General features: G+C 47.8%; 2 protein-coding genes across 3 annotated transcripts in view; both read right to left on the reverse strand.

Moving 5' to 3' along the window:
- TM9SF4 (transmembrane 9 superfamily member 4) overlaps nucleotides 1-19,525 on the reverse strand; it is a 318,186-nt gene that overhangs the window by 235,626 nt on the left and 63,035 nt on the right. The window lies entirely within an intron of this gene.
- Nucleotides 1-19,525, reverse strand: part of POFUT1 (protein O-fucosyltransferase 1) — a 142,906-nt gene that overhangs the window by 115,325 nt on the left and 8,056 nt on the right. The window contains exons 4-7 of one of the 2 annotated variants that reach the window (XR_012716889.1): nucleotides 17,889-18,001; nucleotides 15,890-16,082; nucleotides 14,945-15,187; nucleotides 14,367-14,729 (exon numbers count right to left, since the gene is read on the reverse strand). Coding sequence is in view for 1 of the 2 variants with exons in the window: in XM_075276870.1 (XP_075132971.1) it covers nucleotides 14,541-14,729; nucleotides 14,945-15,187; nucleotides 15,890-16,082; nucleotides 17,889-18,001 (738 nt within the window). In the remaining variant the exon portion in view is untranslated. Of the gene's footprint in view, nucleotides 1-14,156; nucleotides 14,730-14,944; nucleotides 15,188-15,889; nucleotides 16,083-17,888; nucleotides 18,002-19,525 lie in introns of those variants that run through there. The other variant, XM_075276870.1, reaches the window with a different exon arrangement.

Here is a 19,525-nt window from a genome sequence, read left to right on the forward strand (position 1 = left end):
GTGTCCAGATGCTCAAACACTAGAGTCTCCTCCATCTCCGTTCGATTTGGTGGTGGATGACCAGCAACCCACCCTCATCGACGATGATGTGACGCAGTTGCCGTCAGGGCATCCAGTTGACCGGCGCATTGTGCGGGAGGAGGAGATGAGACAGGAGTTGGAAGAGGAAGTGGTGGATGATGAGGACACTGACCCGACCTGGACAGGGGGGATGTCAAGCGGGGAAAGTAGTGTGGATGTTGAGGCAGGTGCAGCACCAAAAAGGGTAGCTAGAGGCAGAGGCAGAGGTCAGCAGCTTAGGCGAAGCCAGGCCACACCCGGAATCTCCCAAGATGTTCCAGTTCGTACCCAGCCCCGAAAAACTCCCACCTCGAGGGCACGTTTCTCGAAGGTGTGGAGTTTTTTCAAGGAATGCGCCGAGGACAGATATAGTGTTGTCTGCACAATTTGCCTCTCGAAATTGATTAGGGGCTCTGAGAAGAGCAACCTGTCCACCACTTCAATACGCCGTCATTTGGAATCCAAGCACTGGAATCAGTGGCAGGCAGCAACGGCAGGACAAAGGCCGCCTGCCGTTCACGCCACTGCCACTGCCTCTGCCACTGCCTCTGCTGACTGTGCTGGCGATGCACTCCAGAGGACGAGCCAGGACACCACTTCATCTGCCTCCGCCACTTTGTTGACTTCTACCTCATCCTCCCCTGGTCCTGTCTTATCTCCTTCTCCTGCACCATCAAAGGCACCATCAGGCGTTTCTTTACAACAACCCACCATCTCTCAGACATTGGAGCGGCGGCAGAAATACACTGCTAACCACCCACACGCGCAAGCCTTGAACGCCAACATCGCTAAACTGCTGGCCCAGGAGATGTTGGCGTTCCGGCTTGTTGAAACTCCCGCCTTCCTGGACCTGATGGCAACTGCGGCACCTCGCTATGCCGTCCCTAGCCGTCACTACTTCTCCCGGTGTGCCGTCCCCGCCTTGCACCAGCACGTGTCACTCAACATCAGGCGGGCCCTTAGTTCCGCGCTTTGCACAAAGGTCCACTTGACCACCGACGCGTGGACAAGTGCATGCGGACAGGGACGCTACATTTCACTGACGGCACACTGGGTGAATGTAGTTGAGGCTGGGACTGCTTCCCAAACTGGCCCGGTGTACCTCGTCTCCCCGCCTAACATTCCTGGCAGGGACACGAGAAGAACACCCCCCTCCTCCTCCTCCTCTACCGCCTCCTCCTCCGCCACCGCCTCCTCCTCCGCCACCGCCTCCTCCTCCGCTGTTAGATTGACCCCAGCTACGAGTTGGAAACGTTGCAGCACTGGCGTTGGTAGACGTCAGCAGGCTGTGCTGAAGCTGATCAGCTTGGGGGACAGACAGCACACTGCCTCCGAGGTGAGGGATGCCCTCCTCGATGAGACGGCAATATGGTTTGAGCTGCTGCACCTGGGCCCAGGCATGCTCGTTTGTGATAACGGCCGGAACCTGGTAGCAGCTCTGGAGCTTGCCGGACTCCAACATGTTCCATGCCTGGCCCACGTCTTCAACCTAGTGGTGCAACGTTTCCTAAAGAGCTACCCCAATGTTCCAGAGCTACTGGTGAAAGTGCGGCGCATGTGCGCCCACTTTCGCAAGTCGACAGTAGCCGCTGCTAGCTTAAAATCTCTCCAGCAACGCCTGCATGTGCCACAACACCGGCTTTTGTGCGACGTCCCCACACGCTGGAACTCAACGTTTCAGATGTTGAATAGAGTGGTTGAGCAGCAGAGACCTTTGATGGAATACCAGCTACAAAACCCTAGGGTGCCACAAAGTCAGCTGCCTCAGTTTCACATCCATGAGTGGCCATGGATGAGAGACCTTTGTGACATCCTACGGGTCTTTGAGGAGTCCACAAGGAGGGTGAGCTCTGAGGATGCGATGGTGAGCCTTACAATCCCGCTCTTGTGTGTTCTGAGAGAATCCCTGATTGACATCAGGGATAACTCAGATCACACAGAGGAGTTAGGGATAGCATCCGATCCGTCACAGCTGGAGAGTAGGTCCACACATCTGTCCGCTTCACTGCGTTTAATGGAGGAGGAGGAGGAGGAGGAGGAGGAAGAAGAGTTGTCCGATGATGTGATGGTGATACAGGAGGCTTCCGGGCAACTTCGAATCGTCCCATTGTTGCAGCGCGGATGGGTAGACATGGAGGATGAGGAGGAAATGGAGATTGAACTTTCCGGTGGGGCCAGAGGAGTCATGCCAACTAACACTGTGGCAGACATGGCTGAGTTCATGTTGGGGTGCTTTACAACCGACAAGCGTATTGTCAAAATCATGGAGGACAACCAGTACTGGATCTTTGCTATCCTTGACCCCCGGTATAAAAACAACATCTCGTCTTTTATTCCGGTAGAGGGGAGGGCCAATCGCATCAATGCTTGCCACAGGCAATTGGTGCAGAATATGATGGAGATGTTTCCAGCATGTGACGTTGGCGGCAGGGAGGGCAGTTCCTCCAGTAGGCAACCAAGTTCTCACCGGTCCACACAAACGAGGGGCACACTGTCTAAGGTCTGGGACACCTTGATGGCACCCCCTCGCCAAAGTGCCGCCACGGAGGGTCCTAGTGTCACCAGGCGTGAGAAGTATAGGCGCATGTTGCGGGAATACCTTTCCGACCACAGCCCTGTCCTCTCCGACCCCTCTGCGCCCTACACGTATTGGGTGTCGAAGTTGGACCTGTGGCTTGAACTTGCCCTATATGCCTTGGAGGTGCTGTCCTGTCCTGCCGCCAGCATCCTATCTGAGAGGGTGTTCAGTGCAGCCGGTGGCATCATCACTGACAAGCGCACCCGTCTGTCAGCTGAGAGTGCCGACCGGCTCACTTTGATAAAAATGAACCACCACTGGGTAGAGCCGTCATTTTTGTGCCCACCTGTGTAAAGCACCCCAACATGAAACTCCATGTCTGTACTCAACCTCTCCAATTCCTCCGCATCCTCATACTCATCCACCATAAGCGTTGCACAATTCTGCTAATACTAGGCTCCCTCCACCCTGATTTCCCCCAACTCTGCTGGTTAGAGGCTCCCTCCACCCTGATTTCCACCAACTCTGCTGGTTAGAGGCTCCCTCCACCATGAATTGGTCCAAACTGGGCTGTTTAGCGGCTCCCTCCACCATGAATTGGTCCAAACTGGGGTTTTTAGAGGCTCCCTCCACCATGAATTGGTCCAAACTGGGGTTTTTAGAGGCTCCCTCCACCATGAATTGGTCCAAACTGGGGGTTTTTAGAGGCTCCCTCCACCATGAATTTGCCCAAACTGGGCTGTTTAGAGGCTCCCTCCACCATGAATTGGTCCAAACTGGGCTGGTTAGAGGCTCCCTCCACCATGAATTGGTCCAAACTGGGTTTTTTAGAGGCTCCCTCCACCATGAATTGGTCCAAACTTGGCTGTTTAGAGGCTCCCTCCACCATGAATTGGTCCAAACTGGGGTTTTTTAGAGGCTCCCTCCACCATGAATTTGCCCAAACTGGGCTGTTTAGAGGCTCCCTCCACCATGAATTGGTCCAAACTGGGCTGGTTAGAGGCTCCCTCCACCATGAATTGGTCCAAACTGGGTTTTTTAGAGGCTCCCTCCACCATGAATTGGTCCAAACTTGGCTGTTTAGAGGCTCCCTCCACCATTAATTGGTCCAAACTGGGCTGGTTAGAGGCTCCCTCCACCATGAATTGGTCCAAACTGGGTTTTTTAGAGGCTCCCTCCACCATGAATTTGCCCAAACTGGGCTGTTTAGAGGCTCCCTCCACCATGAATTGGTCCAAACTTGGCTGTTTAGAGGCTCCCTCCACCATTAATTGGTCCAAACTGGGCTGGTTAGAGGCTCCCTCCACCATGAATTGGTCCAAACTGGGTTTTTTAGAGGCTCCCTCCACCATGAATTTGCCCAAACTGGGCTGTTTAGAGGCTCCCTCCACCATGAATTGGTCCAAACTGGGCTGTTTAGAGGCTCCCTCCACCATGAATTGGTCCAAACTGGGCTGTTTAGAGGCTCCCTCCACCATTAATTGGTCCAAACTGGGCTGGTTAGAGGCTCCCTCCACCATGAATTTCCCAAAACTTGGCTGTTTAGAGGCTCCCTCCACCATTAATTGGTCCAAACTGGGCTGGTTAGAGGCTCCCTCCACCATGAATTTGCCCAAACTGGGCTGTTTAGAGGCTCCCTCCACCATGAATTGGTCCAAACTGGGTTTTTTAGAGGCTCCCTCCACCATGAATTGGTCCAAACTGGGCTGTTTAGAGGCTCCCTCCACCATGAATTTGCCCAAACTGGGCTGTTTAGAGGCTCCCTCCACCATGAATTGGTCCAAACTGGGCTGTTTAGAGGCTCCCTCCACCATGAATTGGTCCAAACTGGGCTGGTTAGAGGCTCCCTCCACCATGAATTTCCCAAAACTTGGCTGTTTAGAGGCTCCCTCCACCATTAATTGGTCCAAACTGGGCTGGTTAGAGGCTCCCTCCACCATGAATTTGCCCAAACTGGGCTGTTTAGAAGCTCCCTCCACCATGAATTGGTCCAAACTGGGTTTTTTAGAGGCTCCCTCCACCATGAATTGGTCCAAACTGGGCTGTTTAGAGGCTCCCTCCACCATGAATTTGCCCAAACTGGGCTGTTTAGCGGCTCCCTCCACCATTAATTGGTCCAAACTGGGCTGGTTAGAGGCTCCCTCCACCATGAATTTGCCCAAACTGGGCTGTTTAGAGGCTCCCTCCACCATGAATTTGCCCAAACTGGGCTGGTTAGAGGCTCCCTCCACCATGAATTGGTCCAAACTGGGTTTTTTAGAGGCTCCCTCCACCATGAATTTGCCCAAACTGGGCTGTTTAGAGGCTCCCTCCACCATGAATTGGTCCAAACTGGGCTGTTTAGAGGCTCCCTCCACCATTAATTGGTCCAAACTGGGCTGGTTAGAGGCTCCCTCCACCATGAATTTCCCAAAACTTGGCTGTTTAGAGGCTCCCTCCACCATTAATTGGTCCAAACTGGGCTGGTTAGAGGCTCCCTCCACCATGAATTTGCCCAAACTGGGCTGTTTAGAGGCTCCCTCCACCATGAATTGGTCCAAACTGGGTTTTTTAGAGGCTCCCTCCACCATGAATTGGTCCAAACTGGGCTGTTTAGAGGCTCCCTCCACCATGAATTTGCCCAAACTGGGCTGTTTAGCGGCTCCCTCCACCATTAATTGGTCCAAACTGGGCTGGTTAGAGGCTCCCTCCACCATGAATTTGCCCAAACTGGGCTGTTTAGAGGCTCCCTCCACCATGAATTTGCCCAAACTGGGCTGGTTAGAGGCTCCCTCCACCATGAATTGGTCCAAACTGGGGTTTTTAGAGGCTCCCTCCACCATGAATTGGTCCAAACTTGGCTGTTTAGAGGCTCCCTCCACCATGAATTGGTCCAAACTGGGGTGGTTAGAGGCTCCCTCCACCATTAATTGGTCCAAACTGGGCTGGTTAGAGGCTCCCTCCACCATTAATTGGTCCAAACTGGGCTGGTTAGAGGCTCCCTCCACCATTAATTGGTCCAAACTGGGCTGGTTAGAGGCTCCCTCCACCATGAATTTGCCCAAACTGGGCTGTTTAGAGGCTCCCTCCACCATGAATTGGTCCAAACTGGGTTTTTTAGAGGCTCCCTCCACCATGAATTGGTCCAAACTGGGCTGTTTAGAGGCTCCCTCCACCATGAATTTGCCCAAACTGGGCTGTTTAGCGGCTCCCTCCACCATTAATTGGTCCAAACTGGGCTGGTTAGAGGCTCCCTCCACCATGAATTTGCCCAAACTGGGCTGTTTAGAGGCTCCCTCCACCATGAATTTGCCCAAACTGGGCTGGTTAGAGGCTCCCTCCACCATGAATTGGTCCAAACTGGGGTTTTTAGAGGCTCCCTCCACCATGAATTGGTCCAAACATGGCTGTTTAGAGGCTCCCTCCACCATGAATTGGTCCAAACTGGGGTGGTTAGAGGCTCCCTCCACCATTAATTGGTCCAAACTGGGCTGGTTAGAGGCTCCCTCCACCATGAATTGGTCCAAACTGGGTTTTTTAGAGGCTCCCTCCACCATGAATTTGCCCACACTGGGCTGGTTAGAGGCTCCCTCCACCATGAATTGGTCCAAACTGGGGTTTTTAGAGGCTCCCTCCACCATGAATTTGCCCAAACTGGGGTGTTTAGAGGCTCCCTCCACCATGAATTGGTCCAAACTGGGTTTTTTAGAGGCTCCCTCCACCATGAATTGGTCCAAACTGGGGTTTTTAGAGGCTCCCTCCACCATGAATTGGTCCAAACTGGGCTGTTTAGCGGCTCCCTCCACCATTAATTGGTCCAAACTGGGCTGGTTAGAGGCTCCCTCCACCATGAATTTGCCCAAACTGGGCTGTTTAGAGGCTCCCTCCACCATGAATTTGCCCAAACTGGGCTGGTTAGAGGCTCCCTCCACCATGAATTGGTCCAAACTGGGGTTTTTAGAGGCTCCCTCCACCATGAATTGGTCCAAACTTGGCTGTTTAGAGGCTCCCTCCACCATTAATTGGTCCAAACTGGGCTGGTTAGAGGCTCCCTCCACCATGAATTGGTCCAAACTGGGTTTTTTAGAGGCTCCCTCCACCATGAATTTGCCCAAACTGGGCTGTTTAGAGGCTCCCTCCACCATGAATTGGTCCAAACTGGGCTGGTTAGAGGCTCCCTCCACCATGAATTTCCCAAAACTTGGCTGTTTAGAGGCTCCCTCCACCATTAATTGGTCCAAACTGGGCTGGTTAGAGGCTCCCTCCACCATGAATTTGCCCAAACTGGGCTGTTTAGAGGCTCCCTCCACCATTAATTGGTCCAAACTGGGTTTTTTAGAGGCTCCCTCCACCATGAATTGGTCCAAACTGGGCTGTTTAGCGGCTCCCTCCACCATTAATTGGTCCAAACTGGGCTGGTTAGAGGCTCCCTCCACCATGAATTTGCCCAAACTGGGCTGTTTAGAGGCTCCCTCCACCATGAATTTGCCCAAACTGGGCTGGTTAGAGGCTCCCTCCACCATGAATTGGTCCAAACTGGGGTTTTTAGAGGCTCCCTCCACCATGAATTGGTCCAAACTTGGCTGTTTAGAGGCTCCCTCCACCATGAATTGGTCCAAACTGGGGTGGTTAGAGGCTCCCTCCACCATTAATTGGTCCAAACTGGGCTGGTTAGAGGCTCCCTCCACCATTAATTGGTCCAAACTGGGCTGGTTAGAGGCTCCCTCCACCATTAATTGGTCCAAACTGGGCTGGTTAGAGGCTCCCTCCACCATTAATTGGTCCAAACTGGGCTGGTTAGAGGCTCCCTCCACCATGAATTTGCCCAAACTGGGCTGGTTAGAGGCTCCCTCCACCATGAATTGGTCCAAACTGGGTTTTTTAGAGGCTCCCTCCACCATGAATTTGCCCAAACTGGGCTGGTTAGAGGCTCCCTCCACCATGAATTTGCCCAAACTGGGCTGGTTAGAGGCTCCCTCCACCATGAATTGGTCCAAACTGGGTTTTTTAGAGGCTCCCTCCACCATGAATTTGCCCACACTGGGCTGGTTAGAGGCTCCCTCCACCATGAATTGGTCCAAACTGGGGTTTTTAGAGGCTCCCTCCACCATGAATTTGCCCAAACTGGGGTGTTTAGAGGCTCCCTCCACCATGAATTTGCCCAAACTCTGCTGGTTAGAGGCTCAATCCACCCTGATTTTCAAAACAAATGTTGGTGCCAACCTCAACTTACTACAAGGGCCAAATTCACTGCTGGTGACAAGCTCTCCTCACTGCAAGTGCCAAATACACGTTTCAAGGTGTTTTCCTACTGTCAGAGATGTGGTATTGAGTGTGTAAAGTGTGTAGTTGTTAGGCTGTGATGTTGGGGTAATAGAGGGTCCTTGGTGTGTTAGATGCCCCCAGACATGCTTCCCCTGCTGTCCCAGTGTCATTCCAGAGGTGTTGGCATCATTTCCTGGGGTGTCATAGTGGACTTGGTGACCCTCCAGACACGGATTTGGGTTTCCCCCTTAACGAGTATCTGTTCCCCATAGACTATAATGGGGTTCGAAACCCATTCGAACACACGAACATTGAGCGGCTGTTCGAATCGAATTTCGAACCTCGAACATTTTAGTGTTCGCTCATCTCTACTAATTACATGTTTAATATTCCTGCATTCACCTGTACTATTATTATTCATTTCTCCTACTCATATAGCACCAACATATTCCATGGCGCTTTTCAGATATTGTCAGTTACTGTACCATAAAGAGTTCACAATTTAAGTTCCATATCAGTGGGGGAGGACCCGGAGTACTCAGACAAAATCATGGCGTACACCGGCAAAACATACAAACTCCTTACAGATGTTGTCCTTGGTTGGATTCAAACCCAGGACTTCACTGATAGATGTAGCACATTTTGTATCCAACATGGTGCAATACATGTAGATACTGCCTACCGACCTGTAACCATCGAGACCGAGCCTCCTCAGTTGGGTTATCGACATAGGCGGTTTCAAGGGATGCGCACTGGGCCGCCAACGTACTTTCAAGAGCTAATGATTCCCTCTTCTCAAAGGAGATGAAGGACTTGATGCAGCCTCTTAGATCCAGTATGCGGACAGGTTGAAACAACTGCAACCAAAAGGGGTGGATCCGCCATCCATGTCGCGGGCCCACCACCAGGCCAACATTAAGTGCAACTAACAACGGGGACTGGTACAAAACCACCCTAGGCAAATAAGAGATGGAGTGTAGTAGGGGATCAGATTTTAACATCACCAAAAGCATAGTCAATCCTAGATAGAGAATGGCTACCTGTTGAGTGGCAGAAAAAGGCAGAGACCGTGGGATACGGAAGCCGCCATAGATCCCGCCAACCCAATTCCTGAATTAGACAGACCAAAGCAGTGGGGCGGGAGAGCTGTTGGGGTCAGGTTCCAGAGAGAATCGGTCCAGGGTGGCATCTAGAACCCTATTAAAGTCCCCGAGGCATAATACATTAGCACTCGGGAATCTAGCCGCAAACTGGACAGCACTCTGAAATACAGAGAGGTCAGATGCAGGAGACCTATACAAGCCCAGGATGACAAACGGGACTGAATTCACCCAGGTCTGGATAAAAACATACTAATTCTCCAGGTGCCTACGAAGGAGACCTGGCTCGCACCTGAGTCTGCGATGTACCAGTATAGACCACCCCCTAGCGAAGGAGGTTTGTGTGGAATGGGCCGCCCACTGCATCCACGGCTTCCGAAACCATCTTAAGCTTTCCAGGACCAGGTGCATTTCCTGGAGACAAATCAAATGTGGATTAGCCTTTCTAATCTGGGAGAACACCAGAGACCTTTTCCTTGGGCTGCCCAGACCCCATACATTCCAGGATAGTACCTGAAAAGTCGCCATGAGAAGTTACAATTAAATGGGAGGTGACCCGCAACCCCAGGGCCGTTCGGAACCAGGTGGCATGCCAGAGAACCTGAATAAAAGCAAGCAGCAAGTGACAGTAAAACAAACATAGTAAATGTGGAGAAACATAGTAGGCATAACGCAACACCCTTAAGGCGTGTGAAATACAGTATCACCATAAGAACACAAGGAATATGTAATCACCGTGGCTACAAATAACAAGGGGAAGATGTGCACCACAAATAGTTCGTAATAGGGCACTATCTTAAAGGGATCCTATCATTAAAACTCAATTTTTTCTCACTAACATGTCGGAATAGCCTTAAGAAAGGCTATTCTTCTCCTACCTTTAGATGTCTTCTCCGCGCCGCCGTTGGGTACAAATCCCAGTTTTCGTCGGTATGCAAATGAGTTCTCTTGCAGCACTGGGAGCGGTCCCCAGCGCTCAAACAGCACTGAAGGCGTCCCCAATGCTGCGAGAGAACTCTCCAGCACCACCTCCATTTCTTCAGGAATGTCCTCTTCACACATCTTCTTCAGACAAGGCTTCAAACTTCTAGGCTTTGGACCTAGGGCAAAGTCGACTACGCATGCCCACCGGCCGCAAGAAAATGGCCGCTTTCAATACTGTAACCTTTCTCGCACAAAGGGTGAAAGACAATTCACTTCCTTCTGCACGCAGCCTGTGCGCATATTCTACTTTCCTACTGGAACCTTGACCCCCTATTCTATGGTACCACTGGCAAGAAAATAGAAGATGTGCAAAGGCTATGTGCACGAGGAGGTATTGTTCATTCCATCACTGCTCTGTATGTACAGGTTATACACAATGCCGGTTGTGTCAGATATGACGCTCAAACAGTGTGACACGATGCGGCCTATGTCACTAGTTTCGCCAGGATATCTGAGCAGTCCGATGCAGACAGGTGTCTCATGAACATGGCAGCATGTCGCGAGTTAAATGACTTTGAACATGGGATGATAATCAGTGCGAGACGCATGGGGCATAGCATTTTGGAGATTACCCAGGAATTTCCCAGGTCAACAGTGTCTTGGGTGGACCTGCAATATTGCAGAGACAATGTTGGCAGCCGTGTACACCGGGGGCTCTCAAGGGTCTACTATGGGTCATATCGCTGCTGATTTGAATGTGGGGTGCCAGGACCCCCATTTCCACCAGGACTGTACGCTGAGAACTGCACTGTATAGACTTCAACGATCAACGCTTGACCAGTGTCCCTTTGCTTATGCCGCAACACAGAGCTCGAAGACTGGCATGGTCTGATGAATCACAATTGCAGTTCTACAGAGCCAATGGGCATGTGAGAGTGTGGCGTATGCCGCATGAAGCCATGGATCCTGCATGCCAACAGGGACGTGTCCAGGCGGCAGGGTCATGGTCTGGGCCGTGTTTACATGGTTGCAATTGGGCCCCATTGTCCGGGTGCAGGGATCAATGACCGGTGCTTGATACATGCAACTTATGGCAGACCATCTGCATCCCTTTCTGGTGTTGGACTTCCCTGATGGGGATGCTCGTTGATGGCACGGGACTGTCTTAATGAACACACCATGGACCTTACGAGCTTGCTGTGTAAGCGGCTGTTTTTTTGTAGCCGCTGGGCACACGCAGTGGGCTCTGCCTGATGGGCTCTGCCTCCAGGCGTCGCTGGAGATTTCTCCTGCAGCATTGGGGATGCCTCCAGTGCTGTTTGAGTGCTGGAGACTTCCCCCAGTGCTTAGAGAGAACTCATTTGCATATTGAAGAAAACTTGGTTTTCGAATGGCGGTGCTTAAAACACATCTAAAGGTAGGAGAAGAAAAGCCTTTCTTATGGCTATTCCTACGTGTTAGTCAGAAAAAAGGATATCCAATGATAGGATCCCTGTAAGCAGAAATTATCCAAAAACTCAAGTTCATCGCATGCAGGAATTGTGAAGGTGATTTAAAGGAAGAGCTCCTATATTATCATTGGGAGGTTTGTCCATTAAAAAGTATCATTGCATCATAGGTTGGAACGATATTTATATTATGATCTTGGTTGATGTGTTGTCTTTATGTTGAGGTCTTGGTTTTTGTGCTGTATTTATCTTAGAATTAGATTCGGGCCAACCAGTTCGTAGCAAGCCAAATTTCTTACAAGTTTTACACAAATTTCAGTTTGTTTTTTACCAAACCTCATAGTTTTGAGGTATGCCCTGCAAAAATCCACCAAAGTTGATTATACTACTCTGAAGTCTCTTCTGAACCCAGAGCTTAAAGGGATCCTATCATTTAAACACATTTTTTTCCGGTTGACACGTAGGAATAGCCTTAAGAATGGTTATTCGTCTTCTACCTTTAGATGTCTTCTCCGGGCCACAGTTTGGTTAAAATTCCGTTTTCCACCAGTATGCAAATGAGTTCTCTCATAGCACTGGGGGCGGGCCCCAGTGCTCAAACAGCACTAAGGGGCATCCCCAATGCTGCGAGAGAACTCTCCAGCGCCGCCTCCATCTTCTTTAGGAATGGGGTCTTGGCGCGTTTTCTTGCGGGGGTTGGCTTCAAACTTCTAGGCCTTGGGCCCAGGGCAAAGTCAACTGCACATGCCGGCCACAAGAAAATGGCCGCTTATACAGTATTGTAGAAAACGCGTCAAGACCCCGTTCCTGAAAAAGATTGTGGCGGCACTAGAGAGTTCTCTTGCAGCATTGGGGACGCCCCCAGTGCTGTTTGAGCGGTGGGGCCCGCCCCCCTTGCTGCAAGAGAATTCATTTGTATACTGGTGAAAAGTGTGATTTTAACTTAACCGCGGCCCGGAGAAGACATCTAAAGGTACGAGACGAATAGCCTTTCTTAAAGCTATTCCTACATGTCAACCAGAAAAAAAAAATTGTTTAAATAATAAGATCCCTTTAATATACCGAAGCCAGGCAAGATGTGTTTAAAATTTAAAATAAAATGTAATAAATTACTCACTTTTCATGGGGACCATGCAATATTCTCGTCTTCTTCCTGGACTGTATGTCAAATATAAAGTATGGACATGGCACTCCTAATCTAATCCTGGTGCCAGGCTAAAGTACCAATTCTTAGTTGAGTAGAAAATAAAATACGGCATTTGAAGAAAGTACGAATCATTTAAAGAGGACCTTTCATGTCCTCACGAATGTGCGGTTTTATATATTGCTAGAAAGTCGAGAGTGTGTCATTGCTGGACTTTGAGGAACACCCCCCTGACAGTACAAGGCTATTTTACAGTATGGCTGTCCATCTCTTCTGGCTTCCAGGTTAATGCTGAAGCCTGTGTTTAGGGATCATTGGTAACATAGGTAGCCGTTCACACCACACTTTGACGCTACTCTTTGATACTGCAGTGTCATCATGTTCTGAAAATTTTTTAGCTGGAAACCTCCTGGATTTTTGCAAAACAAATGTTTTGAGATTCACTGGTTACATAACCTTGGCACTGTTTCTGTGTTTATGTTATGATCTTAGTTTGGGTGCTGTATTTATGCGGTAGCCTTGGTTTTTTGTTTTTTTTTTTGAATTAACAAAACTTTATTAAAGGATCAAAGAAAGGACAAAAGATATCAAAAATAGGAGGCCTCGCGGGGCCCCAAATGGACGAGGTCTGCCCATTACAGCACAGATTGGAAACTGATACAAAAGTCAGACCCCAGGAGAGACCGGTGTCAACTGTCCATAAAGAATAGATCTGGGCTAAAGTATGGCCACATGAACAGAAGGATAAAAAAAGAAATAAAAAAAGAGGAAAAACACAAGAGAAAGTAACAAGGAATGGACAATACAAGGCAAGGCCCAGGCAATACATAATTTCTAAATTAAGATCATATAAGAATTCCTCATGGAAAAGGAACGAATTATACCAAAACATCGAAAAATAGTACACTTTTTTTGTTTTTTATATTTCATATCCACTGGCTAACACGGTACAAAAACAGGAATTGAAGCGACTCCTGCAATTACACATGTACACACAGAGCTGCCACCACTCACCATTTAAGGGTAGACGAGACACCAATATACCCAAACCATGTACTTCCAGCACACAAAAAGGTAACACGGTTAAGCGACATTTACTCTCTTCAGACTTGGGGGGACATCTAGAGATATACAAACCAAAGTACAGCTGTTTTTGAAACTAAAAGCGGTGACTGCAGCCACTGCTTTTACAAGGCTACTAGCTTCTTTAGCTTGGCTTTCCTTCTATTCTGCATCTGTTTCAATTTGTTAAAAGATTTCTCAAACTTTCAATTATGTTACAAGCAGCAATCTTGACCTAAATGTTTTATTTTGCAGAAAACTATCAGAACGGAAAGAGAGATTTGTGCTGCTGATGCTAGATTCATACTAGCTTTGGCTTATCCACTGTTCTTGTATGTTGGAGGACCAGAACAACAGATAGGCAGACCGCTACAACAGTGGTCATATATGGAGCCCAATCAAAATGGAAACTCTATCACAGATGTGAACGTAGCCTTACATGCTCACAGAGGATTCTCTAGATTGGACACAATTGTAGCAAACCTTCAGTTGCAAGAAGCATTAGGACAGTAAATGTTTCAGATAGAGTATAAAATGTGGGTTTTTCTAGATCTATTAACACGGTAAACCCATTGTATTACCTAGGAAGAAAAAGACAGTAAAATGTTGAGATTTTAATATTTTATTAAAGAAAAGTACAAAATTATTGTTATATAATGCAAGATTTATGTGCCTGTGACTTTAATGAATGGATATGGTGTTCAGTAAGTGTTCCCTCTGCTAACCACTGCTTTTTTTTTGGAATGGGTTATAGCTTCCATTCACATTCAGCTCAGTGTAGGTCCAAAGAAGAGCAAAAGCCCCATTTATAGTGTCCAGTCACCATTTGGTAGGGAACAGCAGTTAGAACCTCACTGACAGCATACTTTTTAATTACGTGAAAGCCTCTGAAGACTAAACATAAGCCACCAATCTCCAGAGTAACTCTTATACCTGGCACAGCAGGGTCTCCCAGGTGAGAATTAGAACCTACCCTTTTGCTGTTTCTCAAGAGTCCCCTAGGATACAGACTAAAAGACATACGTCCTCCCCGGGCTTTATCACAGCTCATCAGGCTTCCTAAATACTGAATCCATTCCAAAAAATGAGGAGGGCTTTCCATGAATATCACGCTCCCTCTTCACAAATGCAGTAAACGATGACACGCAGTTTCCAATAAAGTGATCTGACTGTCCAAGAATATATAAATCTATTTGGGCCACGTCCGGTTGTAAACTCACAACTTTCACCTAGAGGGGAGAAAAAAATGTTTTAAGCCAATGCCAGTGGTCCATCAAGCCCAGGAAAACAAGGGGGCTTAGCAGTTACATAAGCATCCATGTTATTTTTCTGATGTGGCCAGCTCCTGAGGCAGGGTATTCCGCAGATTCACAAATCTTATGGTGACTAGAATATAAGGCTTGATGTAGCAAAATCAGGATAAGGAGATTTGAAGTCAACTCACCTTCTCCCCCAAAGTTTTTTGTAGTTCAAAAGTGTAAGACGTGGAATCAGTAGCTATATATACAGATTTAGCTTTGGTCTTCTTCACCCAGTACGTCAGTGAGCGCTTAATCTCTTTAAGATCAGGTAGACACATGTTCAAGGTGAGTGGCTTTGCTTTCCGACGGTCATACCCAACACACTGAGGTGAAGCCATGAAATGCGGACCAGCTGTACCTTCCTTCAGCATCTTACAGGCATTGACCTATGAGGGGGAAAAAAAAAAAAAAAAAAAGACACTAAAGCCAAGGCCACATGTTGTGGAAAAGTTGCATGTTTGTTCCAGATTTTGCTGCAGTTTTAATAGCAAACTAAAGTCAAGAGTGGCAGCAAAAGGAAATTGGGAAAAAAAATTAAAGGGATTCTATCATTAGAATCCCTTTTTTCAGGCCTACCACATCCGAATAGCCTAAGAAAGGCTATTATTCCCCTCCCTTTAGATGTCTTCTTTGTGCCGCCGTTTGGGTGATAGTCACAGTTATCACTGTATGCAAATGAGTCTCCAGACAGCACTGGGGGCGGTCCCCCTGCGCTCAAACAGCACTGGGGGCGTCACCTGTGCTGCCTGCAGACTCTCCATCTTCTTCTCTGAGGCACGACCGCCTCTTCTCTGCGTCTTCAACGAAAAGCTCCGACTGTGCATGGGCGGCGGTCATTTTCCTGTGGCTGAACAGACAATCACGTAAGAGGCACAGGAAAATGGCCACCACACGTGCAGCTGGCTGCTGGAAACTGAGAATCAGGGAGAGGTGAGTACATGTTTATCATTTTACTGGCCCCATTTGCAGCAGCTACAGACATTAAAAAATGATTCTGACAATATCTTTCAGAATGATATTCAAAGATTTCTATCATTTTAATTTTTTGTTTTAAAAATAGTTACACGCCAGTGTCTATTAAATCTCACCCAGTCAGAGCCAATCCTCAGATGAACCCCCACATATGGTCTAATAAGCAGTGCTTCAATTTGCTTCTCTCCCTTTTGAACTATCTTTTCAGACCAGACAATGTACTTCTGTAAACTCCTGTGTTCTTCAAGGACTGGAAATTGTGCTGGTGCTCCTGGAAGGGCGAGAACGGGATGAACGGAGGCAGGGTACCTGAAAAATATGGAGCCATTTTATATTATATACGTAACCAATGTGACTGTCAAAGCTCCCAGTACATGAAACCCACTTAAAAAGAAAAATGTCAAAATAGAATGTTCCCACAAAATCTGTTGATATAAACTTTGGAATCTTATCCAGAAATCTCATAATTCTTCTCCTAAGGATTTTCACCTTTGTTCAACTTGGTAAAAAGAAAAGACGGATAAAAAATATCTAAATGTGTCACAAGGCATGTTATATTTAAATGTTTTAATAACGTTTTCAATAAAATAACAATTACAACTATGTAAATAACATTAGGTGACTCAGCATCCCAAAGAAAATGAGGAAAACAAAGGTCAAAACATGTAACAATAACAAAAAAAAAAAAAAAGGAGAATGCCCCCTTGAAAGCAGGGACAAGTCTGGGATATGGGAAAGATGGATAGGCAGGATAGGGTGTAAAGAAGGGGAACGTCCCCCACTGTAATACCAGTACAACCTCCAGCAAATGTCAGGAATAAACAAGGGTTTGCACTCTACCCTTAGTCTGGCGCAAGACATGTTACACAAGTTACACTAGAATTTGAGTGCATTTTGCATAGTATTTTTCGGACTATAAGACGCACTGGACTATAAGACGCACCTAGGTTTTAGAGGAGGAAAATAGGGGAAAAAAATTTTGAAGCAAAAACTGGTAAAATATTTAATATATGGGAGCTGTAGTTTTGCAACAGCTGCAAGGCCACATTGACAGGTGACCCTGCAGCTGTACGGGGATGCATAGAGTGTTTTTTTTTGCGGGGCCAGAAGTACATTTTAGTTATACCATTTTGGGGAATATCTATTTCTTAGATCACCTTGTATTGAAAAAAAAAACCCGGTGGTTTATGATATATGATTTTCTACTTTTATATATATATTCTAGGGACAGGAGGTGATTTAGAACTTTTATTTATTTCATATTTTTATTATATATTTTTAAAGCTTTTTTTTTAATTTTACTATTTTATTCCCCCCCCCGGGGACTTGAACCTGCGGTCACTTGATTGCAAGTCCCATAGACGGCAATACAACTGTATTGCCGTCTATGGGACATTCTGTATATTACGATTACGGCTGGTCATAGACCCAGCCGCAATACTAATATAGCAGCGACAGGCCTGGGAGCCTCATTAGGCTCCCGACTGTCACCCGAACAGGTCGGCTCCTGCGATATCGCCGTGCAGGAGCCGGCCTGCAACTTCATAGGTATGGGGCCGGTGGGGACCGGCCCTGGGGGAGAAGGGGCCACCGATACTGACCCGGCATCCGCTGTACTAGAGAGGCGGATGCCGGCGAGGGATAGACGCTGGCACAGGTGCCGGGGCCTGAGACATCGCTACGCTCCTCTGCCCTGCATGAAGCCAGCGACGGGGGGACGGAGGAGCGGAATAGCATCACTCCTCCCGCTGCTGGCTTCATGCAGGGCAGAGGAGCGCAGCGATGTCGCAGGCCCCGGCACCTGTGCCAGCGTCTATCACTTGCCGTCTTCCGCCTCTCTATTACAGCGGATGCCAGGCGCCACATTCGGACTATAAGACGCACCCTTCTTTTCCCCCCAAATTTTGGGGAAAAAAAGTGCGTCTTATAGTCCGAAAAATACGGTAAATCTCCCTTATTGTATACCTTATATTGAAACTGATTACCTTATATTGTAGCTGTAACAATCATTTAAAGTTAATTTTTTTTTTTTGTTTGTTCGTTACTAAAAGAGGCTTAATGCTTACTAAAATGTGTTTTGGGTGTTGTTGGTTAATACATTTCCCTATCACTTACCGGCTCTGCCAAACATCTTTGTAATAAGCACTGAAATTAATGCCATCAAACAGCTCCGAGCGGGCGAATTCAACATGGAAATGATCCCAGAAAGGTCCAAAAGGGTTTCCATCCTGGATAGAATATACAACAACAAATTGGTTGTTAATTCAAAGAAAACTTCAGAATTAAAGAGGACCTTTCACCATGTCCGGGCACAGGCAGTTCTATATACTGACAGAAAGCTGACAGTGCGCTGAATTCAGCGCACTGTCGGCTTTCACGATCTGTGCCCGGTGTGAAGAGCTTACGGCCCGGTACCGTAGCTCTTCTATGGTCAGAAGGGCGTTTCTGACCATTAGCCAGAGACGTCCTTCTGCCTCGCGGCGCCAATCGCGCTGTGCTGTGGAGCGGGGAGGAACGCCCCCTCCCTCTGCTCACACAGCTTGTCCGTAGACGAGCATTATCAGGAGCGGGAGGGGGGAGTTCCTCCCCGCTCCACAGCACAGCGCGATTGGCGCCGCGAGGCAGAAGGACGTCTCTGGCTAATGGTCAGAAACGCCCTTCTGACTGTAAAGCGCTACGGTACCGGGACCGATAGCGCTTTACACCGGGCACGGATCGGGAAAGCCGACAGTGCGCTGAATTCAGCGCACTGTCAGCTTTCTGGCAGTATATAGAACTGCCTGTGCCCAGATATGGTGAAAGGTCCTCTTTAATGCTTCTGTGTCTTGCAGTGGCAGATCACCTGTTCATTTGATTCCCTCTTCGAGCATCCATCTAATGTGCCTACTGCCGATGGTCGCACATTCTCAGTATTTTAGTCCTACTACCCAGATTGTATACACAGGGAACAATAATTCTACTTCTGCACAATAAAAGCAGTTTCTTTTCCCTGGCACTAAATACATTAGGTGGACATTTTAAAGGGGAGATAAAAGAACATTAGCGACTTCCAAATTTAAAGGGAATCTGGCTGGGCAATTTGGGACACTAAACCACCCTCAGCTCTTTATGGACCTGGGCTTGAGTGTCATCTATAGGCCTATTATAATTAAATACATGACTGCATTAAAAATAAAAAAAAGCTTTATATTCACACTGAAGCTGTGCTCCTCGCGCTATTGCAGTTCTTCAATGAAGCCACAGGATTACACCTCAGTTTCAATGTGCATGCCCCGCACCTCTGGCACTTGCGCGGTTAAGGCCTTTGTGAGAAGCATCAAATTCAGCAGAGAGTTGTGCTGGAGCCCAGAAGAGGCAAGTAACACAAATTGTTTAATGTTCTGATCACCTCTCCTGGGCCTTCGATCATTATACTCTAGGGCCTGAAGAGAATCCAGAGTATAACAGCATTTCTGGTTCGGCCCGAACAAAGCTGGCCAACACATACTCATACTGTAAAAGGGGTGTGACCTAAATAATCGCTATTAATAGTAATCAAGGTAAAATACCCAGTTAATCAGGAGTGTGATTTAGGTCCCATTCACCCAGCCCTAGCTACTAGTTATCCAATAAGTGTTTGCAGCTCTCTATTATGGGGATTTTACCAGTGAAATGGCCATGCTAATTTGTTCCAAATCCAAGCATTGTACATAGAGTCTGGTTTCAAATGGTCCAAAAAGAATGCTAATTATGTTATTATTTTATCCTGAGGC

Source organism: Leptodactylus fuscus, chromosome 6, assembly GCF_031893055.1.
Source record: "Leptodactylus fuscus isolate aLepFus1 chromosome 6, aLepFus1.hap2, whole genome shotgun sequence".
NCBI classification, from domain to species: domain Eukaryota; kingdom Metazoa; phylum Chordata; class Amphibia; order Anura; family Leptodactylidae; genus Leptodactylus; species Leptodactylus fuscus.